This window comes from Pantherophis guttatus, chromosome 2, assembly GCF_059756535.1.
Source record: "Pantherophis guttatus breed Tessera chromosome 2, ASM5975653v1, whole genome shotgun sequence".
In the NCBI taxonomy this organism is placed as follows: Eukaryota; Metazoa; Chordata; class Lepidosauria; order Squamata; family Colubridae; genus Pantherophis; species Pantherophis guttatus.
Genome location: NC_142064.1, coordinates 50,923,129 through 50,948,031, shown reverse-complemented (window position 1 = coordinate 50,948,031; position 24,903 = coordinate 50,923,129). Strand labels below are relative to the sequence as shown.

General features: G+C 36.2%; 1 protein-coding gene across 2 annotated transcripts in view; it reads left to right on the top strand.

Moving 5' to 3' along the window:
• Positions 1-24,903, top strand: part of MCC (MCC regulator of Wnt signaling pathway) — a 186,165-nt gene that overhangs the window by 43,815 nt on the left and 117,447 nt on the right. Inside the window, exon 1 of one of the 2 annotated variants that reach the window (XM_034432777.3) lies at positions 4,145-4,781. The exons of the other annotated variant lie outside the window; for it this stretch is intronic. Coding sequence (XP_034288668.1) covers positions 4,728-4,781 — 54 coding nt within the window. The 5' untranslated portion in view covers positions 4,145-4,727. Of the gene's footprint in view, positions 1-4,144; positions 4,782-24,903 lie in introns of those variants that run through there. 2 annotated transcript variants of the gene reach the window in all.

The following is a 24,903-nucleotide window of genomic DNA, read 5'->3' as shown; positions in this document are numbered from 1 at the left end:
ATAACATTAATTGAAAAGGCCCATTAGTGGGTTGATTCAGGCTGATACTAATAGAAATACTGATAATCACAATAACAATAGCAACAGCATGGAAACAGAAAAGATTGTGTAAGAAAGTTAGCACCCACCCATCTCCTAGAAGAATGAAATATTCTAGGAAATATTAAAAAGGTAAAACATTATATTTCCCTGGATGAGAAAAGGCGAAACATGTTTTTAAAGACAAATCAGCTCCCTGCAGCTCCCTACCCCCCACTTCAGCTCCAGGGTGATGGGATTAAGACCTTCATCCTCAGGACATGATAGGACTAGCTTCATTATCCCCTCACCCAGAAAGATTCAACCAAGCCTGGGACTTAAGACAACCTACAAAGTTACCCCTGCATGGCCCCATGGGAGTCTGACAACCAATCAGGATACCTGCCCTTACACAGGAACAGGAAGTTTCAAGGGAGGATATAAATCACTCTCTTTCTCTCTCTCACCCATGTGCTCGATTGCCCAGGACCTCAAACCATGTGGTCCTGCCCACCATTAAACCATCTTTCCAAACAGCTTCCATGTTTCCAGTGTCTTTCTCCTCACTTGGAACTGAACCCAGATGGACATTTCTTCCAATAATTGTAAACTATTGGGACTTAACAACTGAAATACAGAAAATAAGAATAAACCAGCAAAAATTCCCCCACAATTATTTGCCCATTAGGAGCTATAAAAACTTTGACCTCACAACATTTATCTTACAAAAAAATAACCCTCTTCTGCTCAGAGCTACACACACACACACACACGTGATCTTTGTTCAATTATTAGGCTTTTGAATAAAATTTGACTTGACTCTAAACTACCAGCATTTACTGAACATTCTTCAAAAAAGATATAGATGATGTAACAACATAGTGTATACTGTTTGGAAAAGATCTACTTCTAGGGGATGGTGCTTCTTTTTAATTTATAATTATTGGGAAGAAAGTCTTAACAGATTGCTTAATTTCCTTGTAGTATAGGACATTGACATTTGTAGAGAAGGGAAACAGATTAAAATTATGGCCAGAGGTTTGTATATTGATAAAATACTTTGAAATAAAGAAGTGGTTCTAATTTCAGGAAGGGTAATTGATGCTCCAATAGAAGAGAATATATTTCGCTCAGGGTTGAACTGTGGAATTCTTGGTACTTCGTGACCTTGGTGGTTTGTTTTCAATCATTTTATGACCTGACTAAGTAATATCTTGAGTGCTAGAAAGGAGTGGGCTTTGATTTCTGTTTATATACACTAGTTTGCCATCAGTTCTGGTGGTGTTTTTTTCTCCTTGGTAGTTTCTTGATTAGGTTGCTGTTAACTGCTTCATTGTATGTTTGGGTTGGTGTCCCTTGATTAGGGTATTGTTTACTGTTTGGTTGGTGGTGTTTATTCCTACTTCTATAACAGTTGATTGCTGGTGAGAATCTTTTTTAGTCTTTTTGTTTCCTTTTTTAACTTTTTTATTGTCTCTTTTGAATGATGTGTAAATGTGGTTTATCTCTGTGTCTCTTAAAGACTGATTTGTTTTGAATGCCAAGTTTCCAGGAATTTCCTAGTGTAGGATGCTCACAGTTTCCTAAGTGAAACTTTGGTCAAGTTTGTCCATGTGTTGTAAAAATTAAAAGAGTTTTCACCATGTCTTCTGAGTTTTACTTGATGTTCATGGATGTGCTCTGCTACGCTTGTCTGTCTTCTTTCATGGTGGCTGTCACAGTCATTATACTGTATGTTATAGATGACTCCTGATTGTTCTTCTTGGGCAATTGAGTCCTTTGATTTACTTAAGATGTTTTAAGGCAAGCTATTGTATGTAATACAATGTATTAGATGTAATAAGGCAAGCTATTATATATAAACAGAGAACAACAAACCCCTCTTCAAAATCCTTCTAGCACTGAAAATATTGCCTAGTTGGGTAATGAAATGCCTGTTAGCAGACAACCAAGTTCAAGGAGTACCAAGAATTCCAAAATTGAGGTTCAGTTACAGTTTAGTATATAATTTCTTTGTCAATATAAAGTTTTATTTTACATTAAAATGCTATATTTTTAATAGTAGGTATTTATGTATATTTATTTTAAAGCTGAAAAAGTAGCCAGGTAAGAGGAGATCAATAACATTAAAATTGTATGTTCTACATACCACAAAGAAAATTAAAGATAGGAAATGTGCATTTATTTCTGCAAAAGGGAATCAAAATTATGTTTTCTTTTAATAGTGTTTCCTTACTATTTATCTTAAATAGATAACAACACAGGCTCTATCTCTTGATAATCTGACCAAAATAGGGGAAATTATAAATGGTGGAGGAAGTTGAGGAGGCATCAGCAGTACAGTCAAACAAAGTAGGTATCCTGTATATGTGAACTGGGTAAATTTTGACTCCCTCAACAGCTACCTTCCCAACTAAAGAACTGGAGAGAGAGAACTGGAGAAAATCACAGACTTCAAAGACCTGCAAATAGAAGTAGAACAATTGTGGCAAAAGAAAGCAAAGATAATACCGATAGTAACAAGCACCTTAGGTGTTTGAAAGCTGATATTTATTTTTCACAAGGAGGTATAGGTAATAATAACTATTCAAAAAAGTAGGGCTAGAGCTGTTTATAAAATGGAATAAATTATTCTGTTAAGAGATGGGGAAATAAACATTAAAGATGTTCGCAAGAGTTTTATTTCAGCATGGTTTCTTTAGGTGATGGTTCAATATTCATTCTCGATGTTATATTACTAAGAAATAATAATTGCATGTGATATCGGATTGAAAACTAATTAAACTTTAAATACTGCCATATAATTTTGGGGTTTTTCTTCTTAGTTATATACAAAAGATACTAAGTATTTTATGGAAATTGATACCTAAGAGCAATTTTTGATCAACAATAGCTCTTCCAGTAGCAAAGTTAGAAACACTTTAGCAGATAAGATAAAATTACCATTTTCATATTAATTTGTTTTTCCTGGGTTTGAGAAAAGATCTGCGACAGTATGCAGGAAATTAAACTGTGTACTTTTATTTGCTCAAGAAGAAAACACATGCAGCACTTTTCAGCGTCTTTTGCACTCTATTTATTACACCACAGCAAGATTTAGGACACACCCAAGTTTACACTTTTTGAACTGTGATATTAAGCAGGAGATGGGTGTGGATCATTATCTCCTTTTAAAACTAAGTATATACAACATGATGCTGATCTTATTTTGTAGTTGTTGATCCTTGACCACTGCCTAAAGTTAAACAGCTCTATTTATTAAAGATCTGTAAAAGATCTAATATTTTTTTCCCTTTTTGATTGCTCAAATTTTCTTTTCTGTATTTTTATCCTGTATTTTTCCTCTTGGAAAAAGATTTTCTGATCTTCTGATAAGAAAATAGTAGGAAGATTTCTATAAAAAAATCTGATTTGTACAAGGACAGTTCATGAATTCCAACACTTCGCTGTTTTATTTTTGGCTTGCTCCCTAAATTTTAAAACTTACGGCATTTTAGAAATATGTTTTTAATTTTCAATTGCACTGAAAAAATGAAAGTGTTATGTATGACTTTTAAAAAAGCATTTGCTTTTACCTTTTGTGGTATGCAAAGTTACTGTTGAAAAAGTTTGATCAAGGCAAAGAAAGCCATCTTTTTCCTGAGAACAAACTTAGGTCAAACCTTTAAAAGTAAAGTAAAAGTAAAATAATCAGAAATATATAAAGTTATTGTTAAGTTTTGAAAACTAGGTAATTTTTTCATAGGAATTGGACTCTTGAACCAAGGATCATTCTTCCATATTTTCCATTATTCCAATTTGAAGCTTTCAGTTTTTTGTCTTAGTAACTTCTATGTCATATTACCCTGCATAAAAATGAAGTATCAATTTAAACACGCCCCAAATGCCTGTAAAGTTTTCATTAGCTTTCTTCGGTGTAACAAAGAGAAGGTCAGTCATCAAAGTTACCTATTTGAGGGTTTCTTTTTTCCTCTTTTTTTTTTTTTTTTTTTGGTTGCTTTGAACTTTGGAACACAGTGATTTTTGGGTCCACACAGCACACAAAACTCTGGAAGGATGCCTGCAATTCTAAAGTAAGCTCTCCGGAGCATGTGTTCTGCTTCCTTCCCCCCCAACCCCTCCTCCATTTGGTACCGCCTCTTCCAGGCACCCCGTAGCCAGCAGCTAGACAGCTGTATTTGATCATAAACCACTTACAACTCCAGGCTCCCTTGAAGGGGAAACTTTAGCGGGAGCAGCACGGTACGTCTGCGCCCTGTTCTCTCCTCCACCTCTGGGTAGGATCTACGAATAGGTTCGAAGCTCCATAAACAATTTCCAAGTGCATTGAAGTGCCTTTCTTTCCGAGCTAGCTGAAAGCTGGAAAAGAATGAAGGCACGAAACTGAATCGCGGCTATTTTAGCAGCCAGAAGATTTTTTTTACATCCTGCTTGCACTCCGTCTGGCGGAGCGCTCTGCAGTATTTTTAATGAGTGTCTTGCAGCAACGAATTGTTTGTGAAACGGCAGGCAGCTTTCTTTTTGTCTCTGTTTAGACAGACTCCGTGCATTATTAATTTCTAGGGGTCTAAATGTTCGGCGAAAATGGCTGTCTAGTGCAAAAAGTCCAAGACGGAAAAAGCTTAGATGCGAAGTGGGTATTGAATTTTCTGGAGCTTTAAAACCTTAACATCCATAGACAGCAGTCAAGCCCCGGTGAAAGTCTAATCATGAATACTGGAGTTGCCATGAAATATGGAAATGACTCTGCAGAACTGAGCGAGGTAAGAGGCTTTTATATCCTTATTTTTCACGCTGCTTGGATTTTGTTTTCAGAACACAGTTATCTCCTTTTTGGCATCCGCTTTGGAGTTAAAAATTAATGGCTGTGTACGTACGTTATCCCGCGTGTAGGGCTACTCAGGAAGTGATCTGGAATGGAGTTGTAAGGGTTAAGCGTTAGAAGGGAAATTGTTGCAACTGCACGGAGATTTGCCCTCTTCTCCGTTTAGCACTCTGCTGCAAGGAATCTCTCCCCCCCCCCTCGCGTGTACCACACAGCAAGCATTCCATTCTGCAGTAGGTAAGAAGGATGGAGATCTCAGGCGAAATCAAGCTGATGGCATTTTATTTTAATTTAAGAGTATAAAACAAATATTCTGCAAGAAGTCTCATGACCAATTGGCTATATTAAAGTACATTCAGACATTTTACTTCATTTACTTACCCAAAAGTATAAGTCCTGGCATGGGATGGTCCTTTCTTGATAAGAACTGAACTGTTTATTTTAGTTACTGCAGCTGTATATTTTGTTTCCTGTCAAGTTTCTGAATGCTTGATGTTGTTTTATGACCAGTGTTAAAGTTATGTGTTTGTAGGAGTTAGTCCAACTATTCCCAAGTAAAGTTGCATAGATCAGGCCTTGTGTCATTTTACCTCTTCTAGTCTGCCAACTAAAATAAATAACATTACCAGAGAATATCTGCTGGATACTTATTTAAAATAATATTCAAATGATCAGTTTTGGATCTGTGATCTTCCTTTTCCCCCCTAATATGTATACAGAAATTATTTCACATTAGAAGGTATTTTATATCTTCCGTATGTATTGGTGCTGGTAGCTGAAAATTGTGATCCTGACAAATCTATAAAGTCTCAGTTTGGGGAAGATTGATTTATAGATAGAAGTACTCATAAATTCAGAGAAAACTCTGAAGGCACAAAATTATACCTTGTAAAGACATCAGTGAAATAAGCTGGCATCCTGTCCAAAATTAGCAAAAAAAGGAGAAATAGTTTGATAGCATGCACTTTGTCATTTAAATATTTCATTTAAAGTTTTATTTTGTAATCAAAATTAATTGTAAGCTTTGAATGAAACCTGGCAGTTTCTCAAACTTCTCTGGTCAGCATTAAATCATCTGTACTTTGCTGAGTGTGATTATTGTGGTTCAGATTCCTTGGCTAACACTCCTTTCTGCTTGTTCTTGTTGTTGATGCACTATATTAGTCACTTGATTGTTTTCCATCTCTCATAGTTCGTAAAAGTATTTCCCATTTAATATTTTTTTAAAAAGAGATTTGTGGTATGTTAAAAATATCACATAGTACAGTTTAGAAACTAAAAATTGGCCTTAATACACATTCATTTCAAATAACATTCAAATTGATTGTAACCATATTGTATATTATGTCAGTAGTCTTTAATATAAGAAGTTACATCTGCTTTGGAATCCTAAATGTGTATGTCATACTGAGATTACTTGCTTGAACACAGTACAATAGTATGGTTTTGGTGGCATTAACAGTTGTTTGTGTCACAGTGTGTCACACAAAATGTTATGTTTGTGTCTTGTATGTTATGTATCATTGATTCTGGTACAAATATTATTTCAGCTTCAGAAATTAGTCCCAAAACTAATTATATTTGTGTTAGAATTAGGATTTAAACCAATGAAGATTATTACAGTAGTAGCAAGTACTGTTATGAGCAGATGATCAAGTTAGTTGATTTTTTTTATTGATGATCTATAATTGTAATAAAGATTGATTTGACTTGATTTGATGATTTTAGCAGATTTTGAAAATAAACATACATAATTTTGTGATACTATGGTTTTGATTCCACAAAGGTGTTTCATATAACTTGTTGGTATAAATATTATATCTGTCTCATCACTTTAAATAACAGTATCTACATTCTCTGCTATGATCACACGACAGCACAAAAGTATGCATACGAGAATATCCACATTGCTGTAAAGAGTTGTGGGCAAGTGCTACATTCAAGCTCCGGAGCACCTTTCTGAAATAAAATCTGCATTTTAGGATAGTTCTAGTACATACAGAAACAACCAATTTCTACTTTTATCAGTATTTGTTGCAACTAAAGAAATAATGTAAAACTGGAGATAGAAAGAAAAATACTGGTGCTCAATGCAGAAATAGGATTTTATTCATATTATGTTAAATATGTAATCCAAAACCAACCTAACCTATATTAGAGTCGCCCAGCATGTCATTGTTATGAGTTTTGTTATGTTTTTTTAGCATCAAATACAATGATTGGTTTCTGCTATATTTTTAATACTAGAGATACTCAAAATCTATGCTGCTTTGCATACCTGGTATAGTGATTAAGGTGGTGGCATAGAAACTAGGAGACTAGGTTCGAAAAGGTTGTGCGGAAACATTGTGTGCGCATGCGCACGCTCATCAGGGCCGGTTTTCAGCACTGCTGCACATGCAAATGACAGCTGATCGTCATGCATGCCAGAAACTCAGAAGACAAACAGGCAAGGCCGCGCATGCGGGGCAACATGGCTTCACGTGCCACAGGTTCGCTATCACAAGACTAGTCACTCTGTCCAATTCATCTCCTTGTGGGGAAAATAGGAGAAAGGTGTATTATGTATGTTCACTGCTTTGAGTTATTTCTAAAGTAATAAAGGGATTTTAAAAACCAATAAATAAATAGAGTTCATGGCATATATAATGCTGAACCGTTAGAATTTTTTATTCAGTCATCTACCAATGCTTTCTAATATTATCTTTGTATTTTTGTGTCTTTTGTCTGGTTTTTGAGAAAATGTAATGAGTTTTCTCCTCTGCTTTCCTTTTTTTTTGCCTTTTAGCTAATTTGTGCTGTTATTTTCTCTTCTCCTCCCCCAGTGCATTTCTTGTAGCTTTTAATTGCATCTACTTGGCCATAGGGAGATAGTACTCCCATGATTATTAAAGGAAACTAAAGGAATTGGCTGTGGTTAGCACTTTTGCGAAGAAAAGGCAATCCTGAGTATTAGTATTTTTTTTCAGTATTCCTAGTGTAAATACAAATTGCTTGGTTCACATATGAGATCCATGTAAGCAAGTGTTTTTGTCCATTTAGCTTGTGGTGACCAACAACCAGACTGTCTACACCTGTCTTTTGGTATGGCAGTGTCAATAGGCTACAATCAACGAGTACTTAAATATAGATATAGACCAGAACTTTCTGTATAAAGACAAATAATAATAATAATAATAATAATAATAATAATAATAATAATAATAATAATTATATACCACCCTTCTCCCGAAGGATTCGGGGCGGTGTACAGCCAGAATTAAAACATAAATATACAATATACATAAATATTGGTATACAAAGCCAGGAATTGCCCAAATTATACACTTAAAGTAAAAAGGCTGTACAGGAAAAAGAGATAATTGAGCCTGAGTGCTTTGTATCAATTTCTTTTAAATTTTATTTTGATTGTTAAAGATAATTTCTATAAACAGACACGCATTTGGAATAATATGCTGACTTTCCATATTGCTATGAAATGTATTCAGCTATTCATTGTGAAAGATTTTTCTGTCAGCATTGTGTCTATAAAAATGTTTTATCCTTTTTGTCTTGCTTAATGTGTAGAAAAAGTTATTTTTCTGCTCAGATTTATCCCTCTCTTCCCATAAGAGTTCATACTTTAATTTCATTATTATTCTGATTCATTCCAGTTCCTGTATCATATTAGTTGCACCAAGAAGTATCATCCAGTTAGAAATAGTTAGCCTGATATTTGATATTTATAAAGTAATCTTGATGTCACAATACTGATTTTGATATATACTAAGAATTCATTACATTGTGAAAAAATTATTTTCAGTAGTGTAAGTGCTGCATAAGAATTCCTTCTTTATTGCTTAAATAATTCATAGTCCATATAAATAAAATTGTCATTTATTTGCTTGTTCCATTTGGTCTTCTGAGGGTTTGCAATGAATTCAAATAGTAGCTGTTTTAAATTTCTTCCTTTTTATTGTTTTACATACAAATAGTAGGTAGCAACTCAATGGAAGTGATATTTTGAATACTTTTAGAACATTTGAGCCTTCCTGATTATTCCCTGCTTTTGTAAAAAGAGAAATAAAAAATAGGAACAATATGAAAAACCTGCTTAAAATTTTAAATTATTTTATGTTAATTTTTAACTAGCAAAAAAATAAAGTCAGATGAAATGGAAGCTTCTTATTTAAAAATAATCTTATCAATCCAATAAATGGAAACGGATAAGAATTTCGCAAGTTTTTATACACTCACAAATTCACTGAACTAGAGGACATTTTTTCCTTCTATTCTTTCCACCAACTTTGGGAAAAGACAGGTAGGACGACACCCAGTCTTTAAGTAATCCTATTGTGTGCAAATCATGAAAAGCATTTTGTTTCATTAGCCAAGAAGCAGAACAGATATTAGTCAGGAGAAGTATAGATAGTTTCAGTTGAGAAATGCACTTCAGGGTTTAGAAAATAAATTATGTACTCAAAGACTTTGCAAGGCATGTTTCTACTTGTTAAAATGTGGCATAAAAGCAAAGATCTATAAACCATTAGGTAGGAACAGGTTTTATATGAATTCAAAGTGGAAATTAAAAGTCATAAATATACTGTCCTTTTAAATTGCTGAGCTTGTTTGTCATTCTTTTAATAGTCAACAATATGTTGGCCTTTCCTTTTTCCACATAGTTTATGTGAAACATAGTTTAACCATAGTTCATTGCTTAAATCGCTACTAGCTGATCTTATATAATACTGTGCATTGTTAACCTTGGCTTAAAATCACTGTCACTAGCTTTATATATTTTAGTAAGCCATGGTTTTACATTCTTTTCTGAACTGAACAGTCTACATTAATCAGGTACATATAACATGCTCTGTAATATCAACACAGATGATGTTATCTAGTCAGGTAATGAAGCATCTGCAAGCTAATAACCAAGCTCAGCACCAAGCACTCCACAGTTCAATCCTGAGCTACAAATATTTTCTTCTGTTGGGATATATAGAGAAGACAAATGATAGGCACATCTGTTTGATTCGTTAATTCCAATTTTAAATTTTCTTTTTTGCTGCTACTCAATGTTTAATTCATCTCTTATGCTTTTCTCAAATAAACCTTGTGTTGTAATTAAGCATTCCTTTTAAAATTGGCCTCATTAGGATAGTCCAATTTAATCAAATGGTTCTGATTTTTAAAACAATGTGTAGAAGCAGAGGAAGCATACATTCCAATAAAATTTCATAAAGTCATGAAGAATTCCAGTCTTGCATGTAATTGAATTAAAACACTATAAATAGATTACTGCGTTGCCCAGTACATGTCAGAGCAGATAATACTCTAATCCAAAACTCCTAATAAAAAGATGGTAAAGATTATGTAACTTTATTTATCAATTACTACGTTTGGTCGCTTTTAAATTGTGGCTGACTCTTAAGTGGTAAAAATGCTACCTTTGTAAGAAAAGTTAGAACAGTATAAACAGTCAACACTAATAATCTTGATGCCTTGCAAAATACACTTTCAAGGAAACATCAGCTGCTGGATGACCATCTACATTTCATTCCATGAAGGATTCCTGGAAAAAGCTGGATCTTAATGGTTTTCCTGAGTTCCATAATTTGATTGCATGGGGTAGGAGTTAAAGAATGCTTTCAGGTTACCTGATGATAGCATCCTTTTACTGTTTGCTATTAAAATACGGGGGGGGGGGGAGGGGGAGGGAATTCACCCTCTGAGTTCTACAGTTTTACATATCAGAACATAGTAAAAATCATCTGGTCCTTAGCAGTTTTTAAAAATAGGTAAATACTACCTCAGATGAACAACATGACATATTACACCATATGCATGAAATCACAGAACTCAAGGAGGGCGTACTTTCTTTTTCACATGAGTATATGCCAATTGCACACAGAATTAGTCTCAAAAGATCTTAGATGGTAACCCAAGGATGCCTCTTGTAGTCAGTTATCTACCATATTTAACCAGTAGGAAGTAACTTACTGTGTTAACAGAGAGGATTGGAGGAGCAAATGACAACAGACATGGCTGCTGAAAAGTATTGATACTTTCAGAGATTAGTTTGAACATTAGTGACTGCTTTAGAGATGTTTGCTTTTCCACAATGCCTAAATGGGGGTTTTCCTTTCTTCCTTCCTTTTCCCCCTTCTCTCTACCTTTTTGTATCCAGTTACCTTTAACCATGTTCTCCTATTTTCTTCTTGTTTGCTCTCTGTTTCGGTTGCAAGGAAGGAGAGATTGGTGGTTTTTATTTTCACAGAATTAATTTTAATCGGTAGTTAATAATTGATCATATTTTTGTCATATTTTGAATAGAGATGCATGTATTCATGCACGTGCGCACACACACGCGCACACACACAGAGTTATGTTTGGGGGTACATATTCAAAGGGAAGTATCAAAATTAGTTTCACCTGGAATTGGGAACCCTTGATGGAAAAGGAGAGAAAAAGGACACTGCACAATATTTTTAATATTTACTGTTTTGGAGGGTTGTCTTAAATTCGTAGTTGTCTCCTTTTGAATTAAATGTGCTATGTATTAAAATGATAATAGTTATATATCTTTTAGGATAATCCATATAAGGTAGATTTATAAGCCAAAAACAAAAAGCATGGGCTGGACATTAGGAGATTCTGAGTCCTAATTCTGTTTTAGATAGAAACCAACTGAGTGATTTGGTCAAGCCACTCTCTCTTTTCTCCCAAGGAAAAAGACAATGAAAAAGCTTTTCCAAATAAATGTTGCTGAGAAACCTGCTTAGAGTCAAGACTGACTTAAAAATGCATACACACTCATAAAAATCAACACCTGCTTCTATTGCCTCACACAAGCCTTTTCCCCAGATCTGGTGGGCAAAGGACTTTCAAACACCTGGTACAGATTTAGAATTGGGTGGTAAACAGAAGCTGATTTATGAACCATAAATTTGTAGTAGCTAGAAATTTAAATAGATTAAATGCATTTAAGTAGCTTCAAAATATGGGATAAAGTTAGTCAGTTCTGGCCAATATAGGTAGTCCTCAATTTACTAGCACAGTTGAGCCCAAATTTTTCATTGCTAAGCAAGACAGTTATTAAATATTAACTTATAATGGATATTCTGATTCCAAATGTGGTCATAAGTCAAGGACTACCTGGATGACTGATATTTTATAAGACAGTTAAGCAATGGTTTTATATAACATTGGATCCAGATTTGTACCTTAAGATTATAGGCTTTATCTGATTGTGATATTAAAAACATTTGTTGATGTATGTCTTTGTTGCATTCCAAGAATTTTAAATTTAGTTGCTCCTGGAGTCACTTATGGGCATAGTTTTCTGTTTCCTCCATGGTATCATTTGCACTAATGAAATAGGTTATAAATCTGGAGGAGACCATTTATTCCCATAATATCTTAGTGTAATAATAGTCAGGAGTGTATAATGAATTAAAAATACCAGTATGTAATTTTTACTCTGGTAGGATCTCTCATGTAGTGGTATTCATAAGACACTATTTTGAAATTGTGATGATGAATGACATCTAAAGTGACATGGTGAATGCATAAGTGAGATGCCGAAATGACCATTCCCTGAAAGCAGATTTGTCTTAATAGGAACCTACAGTTTATTTTAAGATAACCATTCCAGATTTTGGAGTTCCAGTAATACCTATATTACAGCACACTAAAATAAAACGAAGCTAAAAAAAGCTGAAAGCTGTTGGAGAGATAAGAAAAAAAAGGAATAACAATCAAAAGAATTCAATAATTGTTTTGATTTTCCACTTTATGCAGTTTTCTATTTAAAAGACTCTTCAGTATAAATATATAGCTTAGAGTAGCTCCAATTTTTTTTGAAACTGACTAAGGTCATTGGGACCTGGTTCTGCTAGGAAGCCTTAAAATGTTGGATTGCATAGGGCTGTGATGGCGAACCTATGGTACGTGTGCCACAGGTGGCATGCGTAACCATATCAGTGGGCACCCCAGCTCAGCTCCGGCACGCATGCCAGCTGATTTTCGGGCCTTCTGGGCCCACCAGAAGTAGGGAAACAGGCTGTTTCCTGCCTCCAGAGGGCCTGGGGCGGGTGGGGAAGGCCCATTTTTCTTTCTCACCTGGATCCAGATCCCAGATGCATCTGGGGAGGGCGAAAATAGCCTTCCCCACCCCCTCAGAGATCCTCCAGAGGCCCAAAATGGCCCGCATAGAATTATGGGTGTGGGTACACACGCGCACAAACCTCCCCCGCCCCCCCTTCCTGGCACGCGATGGCAAAAAGGTTAGCCATCACTGGCATAGGGCCTCCCCAATGCAGCTTGTTATTTACCTGTACTAGAGAGTGTTTCCTCATCCATTAGCATTAATAATGATTAATCATTTCAAATTATTAAATATTATATTGCGTTAAGTCCTGTTGCACCCTGGGCATGTAGCAAAAAGTGTCAGTTGCAACTGAAATAGTTTATAAGTTTGAGTAAAAAAATAAACAAAACCTATTTTGTGCCTATTCCATCTACATCCGTATTTTTGCTTTTCTTATTTGCAGATGAAGGCTGCTGATAAGAGGATATTTTGTAAGAGCTAAGAAAAGTCATATTGATATCAGAGAAACATATTAATCATCTTTCATGGATGAGCTTTTTCATAATTCTAGGAAATTATTCTGTATTTCTGTACTAGGAAAGTTTCAGCATGTCAATTTTTCTCTGAATGATATGAAAAGCTGCTAACTGATTCTAATTAGTATGGTAAACCTGTATTTATAATGTCATATGGTAATATTCTTAGGTTAATAACTCTTCAGGTTTCACCACGGGTTTCAAACCTTTCCTTCATAACATTGTACCATTAGTACCCTGTGCAGATAGTATATGTATAAGAGGACAATTGATATTCACACATACTTTGAAGAAGGCTAATTGAGGTTGCATTGGAAAATCATAACATAAGAATTTGGTAGCATATTAATATCTATTTTAAAATATATAAAAACTGATTTTAGTATTGATTTGAATTAAGTTGATTCTCAAGGGATTTTTGGAGTTTGTTTTTGCAAAATAGGTGATATTGGTAATCTTCTAAAGCAATGAACATGATGTTAATACTTACTATACTGCAAGAAATGTTTAATATGACAATATAGACTGATAAATAATAAATTTTGATGAAAGTACAGACCTTCAGCTTTGTTTTAATGATGAAAAAGCAGGATATAAATGTTATAAATAAAATTATATGTGTGTTTAAAAAGATGGGATAAATTGCAACTAACTTTATTGGGTAGAATCTCTGTAGTTAAGATGAATGTTTTACCAAAGATCTTATTTCTATTTCAGACTTTACCAATACTTAAAACCGATACTCCATTTAAACAATGGCAAATGGACATGTCTAAGTTCATATGACAAGGGAAAAAACCAAGAATTAGATAAAAATTACTGCAAGATGCTAAAGAAAGTGGAGGTTTGGATTTATCAATTTTACTTTGTTTTGTCTGGCTTAAAAAGTGGACAATTCTCCTAAACAAGAGGTTACTTGATCTGGAAGGTCATGAATTAAGATTTGGATGGCAAGTCTATTTATGATATGATAAGATTAAAATACTGATTTCAACAACCAGTTTGCTAGAAATTCCATCCTAAGAGTTTGGAATAAATATGAAGTAAGGTTTTTTAAAGATACCTCTTTGGTTGTCACACCAAGGTTTCTTTAGAAAAGAAATGGTGGTAAGGCCAGACTTGTGGATTTATGGTCAAACAATACTTTTTAATTATAGTGAACCTACCCTCAAATTAGGGGTGAAATCCAAAATTTTTCCCTACTAGTTCTGTGGGTGTGGTTTGGTGGGCATGGCAGCGGAAGGATACTGCAAAATCTCCATTTCCACCGCACTCCAGGGGAAGGATACTGCAAAATCTTCATTCCCTCGCCTCCTGGGGGAAGGATATTGCAAAATCTTGATTCTCACCCCACTCTGGGGCCAGCCAGAGGTGGTATTTCCTGATTCTCTGAACTACTCAAAATTTCCCCTACCGGTTCTCCAAAACCTGTTAGAACCTGCTAGATTTCACCCCTGCCTCAAATCCAAAGAGAAGTTGGAATTAGAAGAATGTGTCTTTTATTGGTTTATATATTTACAATTGAAAGAAATGTTTAAATTAGATTTAAAAAGTTATAGATTTGACTTCGTAAAAAATGAATTGAAACTCTATTGTGTGGAAACGATGAATATATTATTGCTAAGTTTTATAAATTATGATTGAAATTGAATTTTGAGAATGAATATGTGAACCATTGTATGATCCATGGGCAAAGAATTTTACATATAATATATGTCAAGGTTCCGAGTAATGAATCCAACCAATCCAGCAATTCCGAGACTTTTAGCTTTCTCAAAGAACTGCTTTATTGAGTGCATCATTTTGGCACAGTTGAAAACAGAAACTATTACTATTATTATTTATTAAATTTTTATACTGCTGTTCTCCCGAAGGACTCAGGGCGGTAAACAGCTAGGATTAAAATACATACACTATGAAAATTAAAATAATTTAAAAATAATTAAATCAATTTGGCTTCCCAATTTTAAAACTCCTTACCCATAAAATTAATCAATTAAAATTTTAAGCCAGCCCAGCTTGCTGAAACAAGAAAGTCTTCAGAACCCGGCGGAAAGTACGGAGGTCTGGGATCAGTCGTATCCCTGGGGGTAGCTCGTTCCAGAGGGCGGGTGCCCCCAGAGAGAAGGGTCTCCCCCTGGGGGTCGCCAGTCGACATTGCTTGACCGACGACACCCTGAGGAGACTCTGTGGGAGCATATTGGCCGATGGGAGGTTATCAGTGGCAGAAGGTGGTCTCGTAGATACCCAGGGGTGGTCTGGGGTGGAGATGTACAGCTGTGTGTCGTCAGCGTACAGATGGCACTGCACCCTAAAACCACGGATGATCTCACCCAGCGGCTTCACATAAATGTTGAACAGGAGAGGCGAGAGGACCAACCCTTGCGGCATCCCACAAACAAGGTGCCTTGAGGTCGACCTCTGCCCCCCTGCCAACACGGACTGCGACCGGTCGGAGAGATAGGAGGAGAACCACCGTAACACGGTGCCTCCCACTCCCAACCCCTCCAGCCGGCGCAGCATGATACCATGGTCGATGGTACAAAAGCCGCTGAGGGGTCTAATAGGACCAGAACAGAGGAGCAAACCCTGTCCCGAGCCCTCCAGAGATCATCAACCAATGCGACCAATGCCGTTTCCGTGCTGTATCCAGGCCTGAAGCCAGACTGGAACGGATCTAGATAGACAGTTTCATCCAGGTACTGCGGGAGCTGTCGCGCAACCACACTCTCAACAACCTTCGCCACAAAACGAAGGTTGGAGACTGGACAGTAGTTTGCCAAAACAGCTGAGTCCAGAGAGGGCTTCTTGAGGAGGGGCCTCACCACCGCCTCTTTCAAGGTGGGGGGCAGGAAACCCTCACTCAAAGAAGCATTAATAATCCTCTGGAGCCAGCCTCGTGAAACCTCCCGGGTAGCCAGCACCAGCCAGGAGGGACACGGGTCCAATAAACATGTGGTTGCGTTCAACCTCCCCAGCATCCTGTCCACGTCCTCAGGAGTCACAGGGTCAAACTCATCCCAGATAACATTCTCAAGACCCACCTCAGACACCCCCCTGAACCCACCCAGTCAAAGTCCAAGCCTTCCCGAATTTGAGCAATGTTATCGTGCAGATAATACGCAAAATCCTCAGCTCGCCCTTTCAAGGGGTTTTCCCGCACTCCCAGGTGGAGAAGGGAGCGGATCACCCTAAACAGGGCAGCTGGACGGTTATCTGCCGACGCGATAAGAGCGGAAAAGTAGTTACACTTCGCCGCTTTTATCGCCACTAAGTAGGTCTTGATATAAGACCTCACTAGTGTTTGGTCGGATTCGGAACGACTAGCCTTCCAACTACTCTCTAGGCATCTTTTCCGGCGCTTCATCTCCCTCAGCTCCTCGGAGAACCAAGGAGCTGGGCAGGTTCGGCGCCGGGTCAGAGGCCGCAAAGGCACGACCCGATCTAAAGCACCAGCGGCCGCCCTTTCCCAGGCAGCCACCTGGTCTTCCGTCGAGTGGTGAGCCAGAGTCTCAGGAAATGGCCCAAGCTCCATTTGGAACTTGGATCAGGATCCATCAGGCACCTGGGGCGGAACCACCTAGTTGGTTCCGCCTCCCTGCGGTGGGATGTAGCAGTCAGAAAGTCAAGCCTAAGGAGAGAATGGTCTGACCATGACAAGGTTCAATGGCTATATCCCCTGTATCTAGACCATTCAACCACTGACCAGAGACAAAAACCAAGTCCAGAGTGTGTCCTCCTATGTGAGTAGGGCCATGAATTAACTGGGTCAGGTCCATGGCTGTCATGGAAGCCATGAACTCCCAAGCCACCTCAGACGTTTAACCAATGGACGGCAGGTTGAAATCCCCCATGACCAAAAGCCTGGGGGTATCAACCGCCACCCCGGCTATAATGTTGAGGAGCTCGGGCAGGGCTGCTGCCATGCAGCAGGGAGCCAGGTACGCAATCAGCAAGCCCACCTGCATCCCATGGCCCCACTTCACAAGGAGAGACTCACATCCGGCTATCTGAGGTACAGTGGCCTCCCTAGGATCAAGACCTTTCTTTACAATAATGCCACCCCCCCACCCTACCCTGGGCCCTCGGCTGATGGAATGCACAGAAACCCGGTGGGCACATCTCTATGAGAGGGACCCCCCCTCCTGGCCCAACCAGGTCTCTGTAATACCCGCCAGGTCCGCTCCCCCCTCCTAATTCCTGTGCTTTCAGTATAATTAAAGAATGGACAGCTCCTTCCCTCCTTGTCACAGGTCACATTGCCCAATTAGGTGTTCTGGTGTCTCTTTGGTAACATCTTCCATCTCTGTTGGGATGACTTTGGTAGTAAGATACTATGTTGTTGATGTCTGGTCTGACATTCCAAGCTCAATCCTCCCCCCCAAAGTGGTGTCAAACAGAGAACATGACTTTGACAAGCCCAATCTGTTTCAAAGTTGACAGTATAATGCTTGAATACTGGGAAAAACATGTGGATGAAGGATTTAAAATTTACATTAAATTATAATTTAGAAGATTTTTAAAAAAATAAAATGATGCACCATTGGTATCTAGCACCAGATAAACTGTCAAAAATGCATAAAGGTGCTTCAGAAGTATGCTGTAAATGTAAATCTAAAGAAGGAACTTTTTAACCATCTGTGACAAAGCAAAGAAATATTGGAATAGAAATATCTCCTTATTACAGGAGATTCTTTTATTTTAAGCCTAATAGACAAAGAAGTTGGGGGGGGAAAGGAACTTTGATTTTATATATGCTGACAGCAAACAAAAATGCTCTGCACAAAAATGGAAAGATACTTTAATTCCCACAATGAATCACTGGCTGCAAAAGCTGATGGAGTTGCAGAGATGGCTAAATTGACTGTTTTAATTAAAGAAGAGAACACAACTAATTTTGTTTCTACTTGGAAACCACTTCTAGACTTTGTGCTCAAGGTACAAGAATATGAAACTTTGATTTTGAGTTCTGCTTATTAGATGGGTTTGTTTTTATAGACATAGCTAGTACATATGTAAAAGTAAAAAGTAGAGGTTGTACAGTATGTACCTGATTTTACTGTGTTAAAAAAAAAGACTGGAGTAAATGTTTTTCTTTTTCTTCTTACTCCACACTTTTTCTTCTTCCCTTTTCCTTCCTCTACCTTTACATTATTTTTATTTTTCTTTGTAATTTATACTTTGATAAACTAATAAATTTCTAAAAAGAATAAAATTAAAAATAAACCTTTACTAGAGAACAGGTACAATAGAATATGATACAACAGATATAACAGAGGTTTTATTCAAATTTATTGAAGCAGAGATTTCATATTAAATATATTAAATAATTCCTTTTGTATTATCAATTTGTCTTGAAGAATCCATGAGCAAGGAATATTCAGAATTGGGAAGAAATGAAATTAGAGGTTCAGAATGTTCATCTCACAATTATTTAATTTAAATTTTGTTTTGAAGAATTTCTTTATTGAGTAAAGTCTGAATTGTAATATCATTGATATAAAGTGTTTTAATAATCCTTTTAGTCCAGGCAGAGCAAGGTTTAAAATCATAAACATACTACCTATGAATAATAGTCTACTTTTCATATTTATTAAAATAAATGTTTGATTTTCTTCTATCTCTGTTATAGGATGATGCTGAGAAAACAACAGATGCTTTCACATATTTTTTATAAATCCTTGGGGATTCCATTTGACATCTTGTTCTGTTTCTCATTTTCTTTTTCCCAATATAGAATAGTTATTTTACATTCAATAAGAGCAAATTCTAATTAGACTAGAAAGGGTTTTGTCAGATTCAAAGATTGATATATTGTATAGCAGCTAATTCTAGTTATAGTAATCTAGTACTTTGTCATTATTTGGATGTCTTGTGCCCTAAAATCCTTAAAATACTACTACTACTACTACTACTACTACTACTACTACTACTATTATTATTATTATTATTATTATTATTATTATTATTATTATTATATCTTTAGCGAGATTCACAGCCTATGAGGCTGGTTAATAGCTCAGCAGCTCGAGTCCTAACCAAGGACCTAGGAACTGTTAAGGTATCGTCGGAGGATGTAAGATGTTCTGAGTAAGGTGGTTTTTTGTAGAGTCAAAATGTTCAAGTCCGGCAAATTTAGAATTTCTAAATAGCGGGGTAGCCCTTTGGGTATTGCTCCAAGGGCACCAATTATCAAGGCATGAGTGACCATAAGCAATAATGATATCAGTTCTTTTCAGTTCATGATTGGATTTTCTGAATTCAGACATCATTTGAAAGGCTCTCCTTGTTTTTTCCATAAATTTCCGTTTTTGGTATCTTTGCAGATATAGTAATACTGCTTCTTGTATGAAATTCTTTGTTAAATTCTTTTCTGAGATCTTTTGTCTTTTTTTCTTGACAATTTCTAGTGACTTTCAGTTCGTTTGTTTCTTTCTCTTTCTAGATCTTTGGCAGGGATGTGGTGGGATGTTCCTTTTATGCTCATGTATGCTAGGAACCCCCCACTGCCATAGTGAGACAATATAGCAGGACTTGACAAGAACTGTATATTTTATTATTGTTGTATAAAGTTATAATTTATTAACTCTACTTCAGAACATATCAGCTATCCCTCAAAGTATATCTCTGTATTTATTAAGATTTAATATGCCATTGTGAAACAACTATAAATCTTTTACCTTTAATGGGAAGAGATATAAAGAGAAATTAAAACATTTGTCAAACTTTCGCTGTGAAGTTCCACTAGTCTACCTGGAAATAATTTGGAATTACACAGATATAGATTTAGCTATAATTGGTGTCAAGTACACTGTGGTATAATTTAGAGAAATCCTTTTCTTTAAAATTATACATTTATTACATGTAATAAATGTATAGCATATCATTCAAAGACATGGTATATGGAATAATCCTCTATTATATATTAATATAATTCTTGATGTCATGATAGATTTCTGTTGCTCGAAATATACCTGAAAAGGATGTAGGTATATCAAGTAGTATAAAAGTCATATTTAACATCTGGTGGATTTCTACTCAAAATAAGGCAATAACAGGACAAGGGGAGGCTGTGTTTGTTGATATCTGAAATTGAATTCCAACAGCAAATAAGAAACCTGGTCTAAATTTGTGTTTAGCAGAGGAACAGAGGAGCATAGTATCCAGCAGGAGTCTACTATGGTAAATTTTATTTATCTTAGGGAATAATCCAGTAACAATTATGATAATTACAAAAGCTTCCATATCACTATAAAAGGATAAAATGAACATTTACTTTCTTCCATGGTTTATTGGAATGGTTTAACAACACTTTATAATTTTTATACATCCTTTTATACGTACATTCATTTTAACATACAGTCTAGCAAAACAAACTTTGGTCCTTTCACAAATTCTTGAGCCACTTCTATCTTATGCCAATATGTGGAAATTGTAGTTCCTCCCTGATGGTTTTCGGGAAAGATATAAAAATGAAAGTGTTCTCTAGAAGATTGCATTTATAATCACAATTAAAATTTATAATGTGGCTGGGTTCTGCTCACAGAGTAATTGCTATATAATTATTTTTTTAATGACATGGTTTTAACTGATATTTTGGTTAGGGATATACACTAAACCTCTTGGAATCCATGATGAGTCAGAGGTGTATAAGTTAAATAAATGAAGAGCTTCCCTTTGGGTAAAAGTAAAATGACAGAAAATGGAAAACTGATTTATAGCTCTCTGATTTGCCTTCTGTGGTAATTTGTATCACATAAAAATAATGTTTTTAAAAATAATGACAACTTTTCAGTATTTACCTTGCCACTCCTCCTCATTTGGTATCTCAGCCACATTTGCAAAAGTTGCTTGCCAACATTTCTACCCATCCCATTTTTATTTTAAACAATCATGCCCCACCCCAAGTTTTGCTGGAAGCAGCAAGGATCCTATGACATGAGGAGTTTCAATTTTCACCACCAGAGGCCATGACGGAAGTCACTCATTGCTAATTTTTTTCCAACCTAATGTATGCAGAATCATTATTAAGTAAGTAGCCTTATTATCAGCAATGGTTTCAAATCTCTGTGTCTAATATACTTTTCTATTTGGAATAGGTTCACATAACATTAAACTTACCTTCATTATGACTTCGCGCAAGCACAAGGGGTATCAGTTTCCTTTAAGCCAGTGGTTCCCAAAGTGGCGATACCGCCCCCTGGGGGGGGTGGAATGCCTTAGGGGGGCAGTAAGAGGCAAGGGGGCGGTGGGGGCACTAGAGGCAAAAGGGAGCGGCAGGGGGGCGCTAAGTGGCAAGGAGGGTGGCCCCCACCCTTTGGCCTGTGCCTCGCAGCAGTTACCTCCTTGCAAGCAAACAGCAAGAAAAAACAACTCCTCTCAGCTTCAGCATAGGCTAATTAGCCCGTTGATTAGATCGGCCTCCCGACTCTCAGCTGATTTGCTCTCAGCTGTTTTGCGCAGAGCTCTGCTGCTTGCTGCAAAAAGCTAAATTGCTGGAGCAGATTTTTTTTTCTCCTTGTGCAAACCAAGCTGAAAACGAAACTGAAAGTAAAGCAGGCTGTTTGCTGTTACATTGGAAAATTAGAGGCAGATTTCTTTTCTTTTTCCTCACCAAAAAAGGTAGGTGCAAAGAATGGGAAATTTAGGGCAAAAGAGGAGAGTTCAAGATTTTAAAACACAAAAGAAAAAAAGCTCTATTTAACTAGGGAATTGTAATAATTGAGATACTATTAATTGTATATTGTGTTGAAAACAGAAATGGTTAAGTTGTGGTTTGGAGGAATATATGGGGGAAATTATTTGGTTTATTATTATTGGTAAATATAATTAATTGATTTGTAAGAAATTGGATTGCATGGAAATAATTGGAATATTCATGTTCATATTGATTAATATACAAAAAAGATAGTTATATAACTAATTGATTTATATTAAAATGTTGAATTTGTATTAAACAACTGTAATATTACATAATTAACCAAAGTGAGGATGGATATAAAAATAGATGACAATGGGAAGGGGTATAATATAGAATAGAAGGGAAAAATTGAATTTGATTAAGATTAGAGATGAGGATGAAGGGTAATATTGGTTTTTTTAAAAAAATAGATGAGGAATAAATATGGCAAAAAGGAAATATAGAAATTGTAAATTTAATTGAAATGACTAAACACTGTTTAAATTTGTGAACCGGCCAAATACTCTGTTCAAAGAAAATACATTGTATGTTTGTATGTGTGTTTCTAATTATTGCTATTTATTCATATTTGTTCTCTTTTATTCTTTAAAGTTTAACAATTCATTCTTTCTCTTAATATCTTTATATTTTTTTGGGGTTGCCTTTCTTCCATTTCATCTTTTTTATTGTACAGCAATCTTTCTCCTCAACCTACCACCTCTCTCTTTTCTTTCCTTCTTACTTTCTCTTCCCCCCTTCTTCTCCTCCCTACTTCCTCTTCCTTTCTCCTTCTCCTCCTCTCTTCCTCCCTCTCTTACCCTCACTCCTACGCTAATTTCCCTTCCCTTCCTTCTTCCCTTCTCTTCCTTCCTTCCCTCTCTCTCCTTCCTTCTTCCATCTTTCTTCTCCTTCCTTCATCCCTCTCTATTGCTGTATTCATTTTCAATTTTATATTTTCCACTATGGAATCCAGGCAACCCCAGTCTTTCTTTCATTTATCAAGTATATTTCTCAAAATTTCCCCTCATCTTTTTAATTATTAGCAGTATATTTCATCTTATTCCATTTTTTTATTGAACCCAGTGTAATCATCTTTATCTTTTTTTTCAATTATTTCCTTTTCAATATTATCTTCTTGTTTCTCTTGCTTCTCATTCATCTTTTCTCTTTCTTTCTTTCTTTTCTTTTTTTTTTTTGCAAGTTAACCAATTCTCTGCTTCTTTATTTCCCTTAAATGCCTCCCTTACTTTTTGAAACATCTCCCTTAGTGTCTCATATTCATCCTCCCAATTCTCCATATTTTCAATTTTAAAAGGCTGGGATTTTTAAGCTAATTCTTTTCATTTACATATGTGGGGGGGGGATGCTTTTCAAGGAGCCACAAGAGGGTCTGAGAGCAGAGTCATTCTGACACTGTCTTTTAAAATTGCTTGGAAGACCCATTTTTTCCCTAACAATAATGGTTTGTATACTTTGGAATAAAACATATACCTGGAAAAAGTACTTGCAAAACTTGGGCAGAAGAAAGGCAGGACTGGACTCATTATCAGTAGCTAGTTAGTTCATTGTTATCAGTGACTCCCACTGATTCTAATCTCATTTCAAGACTGGGATTGGTGACTACTGAAATTTAAGTATTCAACATTGGTCTCAGAAATCTTTGATTTGAACTATCAAATCTCTGATTTGAACTATGGCAAGAAAAATCGTAAAATGGGGCAAAACTCACTTAACCATAATAATTTCTAGATAATTTAAGTGTAGAGAATTCAAGTGTTGAGAATGACCCATTATTTCGTCTCTTTTTCCGCACTAGGTACCACTATTTGATTTCATTTTATTCAAATAACAACAGTAAACCCAATACAGTTCAGTATGAATTGACTTTCCAATCCTTCCTTGGTGCACTTTTTCACATTGGTTATCTAGTTTAAATGCCAACGAAAAATCAATGATATATTTTTCAGACCTTTGGAGGATCACACTGTCAATTGTTCACACTCCTCAAGCAAAACTAACAGGTGTGAATTAAGTTTTAGCTAAAAAATGGAGCTTTAATTCCAGAAGTCCATTCTTTAAACTTGGACTTCTGGAATTAAAAGGCTCTGGATTAAATGGTACTCCAGACAAAAGATGGAAAAGAGTATCTTGCTTTTAGACATGATAATAGCTGTCTAGAAAGGTGAGTTATGAGCTATTTTTACATCATCAGAAATTTAATTTATTACCTGTTAAAAATGCAAAGACGAGGAGTACAAGGAGCAAATAAAAGACCTTCATGTTGGGGTTGGTTCTGGACCAACTCTTACTTGTGGGACAGAAACCAGCTCTCAGCTCTCCTTGTGACTTCTTGAAAAGCATCCCCCCCCCACGCTCCATCGCCTGAGGAGGCAGGGGAGGGCTGCAGGTTGATCCCAAGGGGGTCTGGGAATGAGTGTGAATTCATCCCACAGCTCTCTCCATCCCCTCCGCTGTGAAATTGCTTTCTCCCACTCGCTGGTGGTCAGCAAATTCAAAAGGAACCCCCAGCTGAGAATCACTGCTCATAAAATTTATTCTGCAATCCTTTCTTCTTTTAATTTTGAACCATGTTAAGTACTACATACAGATATATCTTAAGAAGTTATTATGGATTTTCAGCTTCTAAGAAGCCTAACTAAAGTACTTGCTTATTTTGGCTACTAATTTAATCAATTATGAATCATATATTACATCCCTGTCTTCACTCTTACCCAAGAACTTCTGTCCTCCTCCTAGCAGAACCACAAAGCAGACT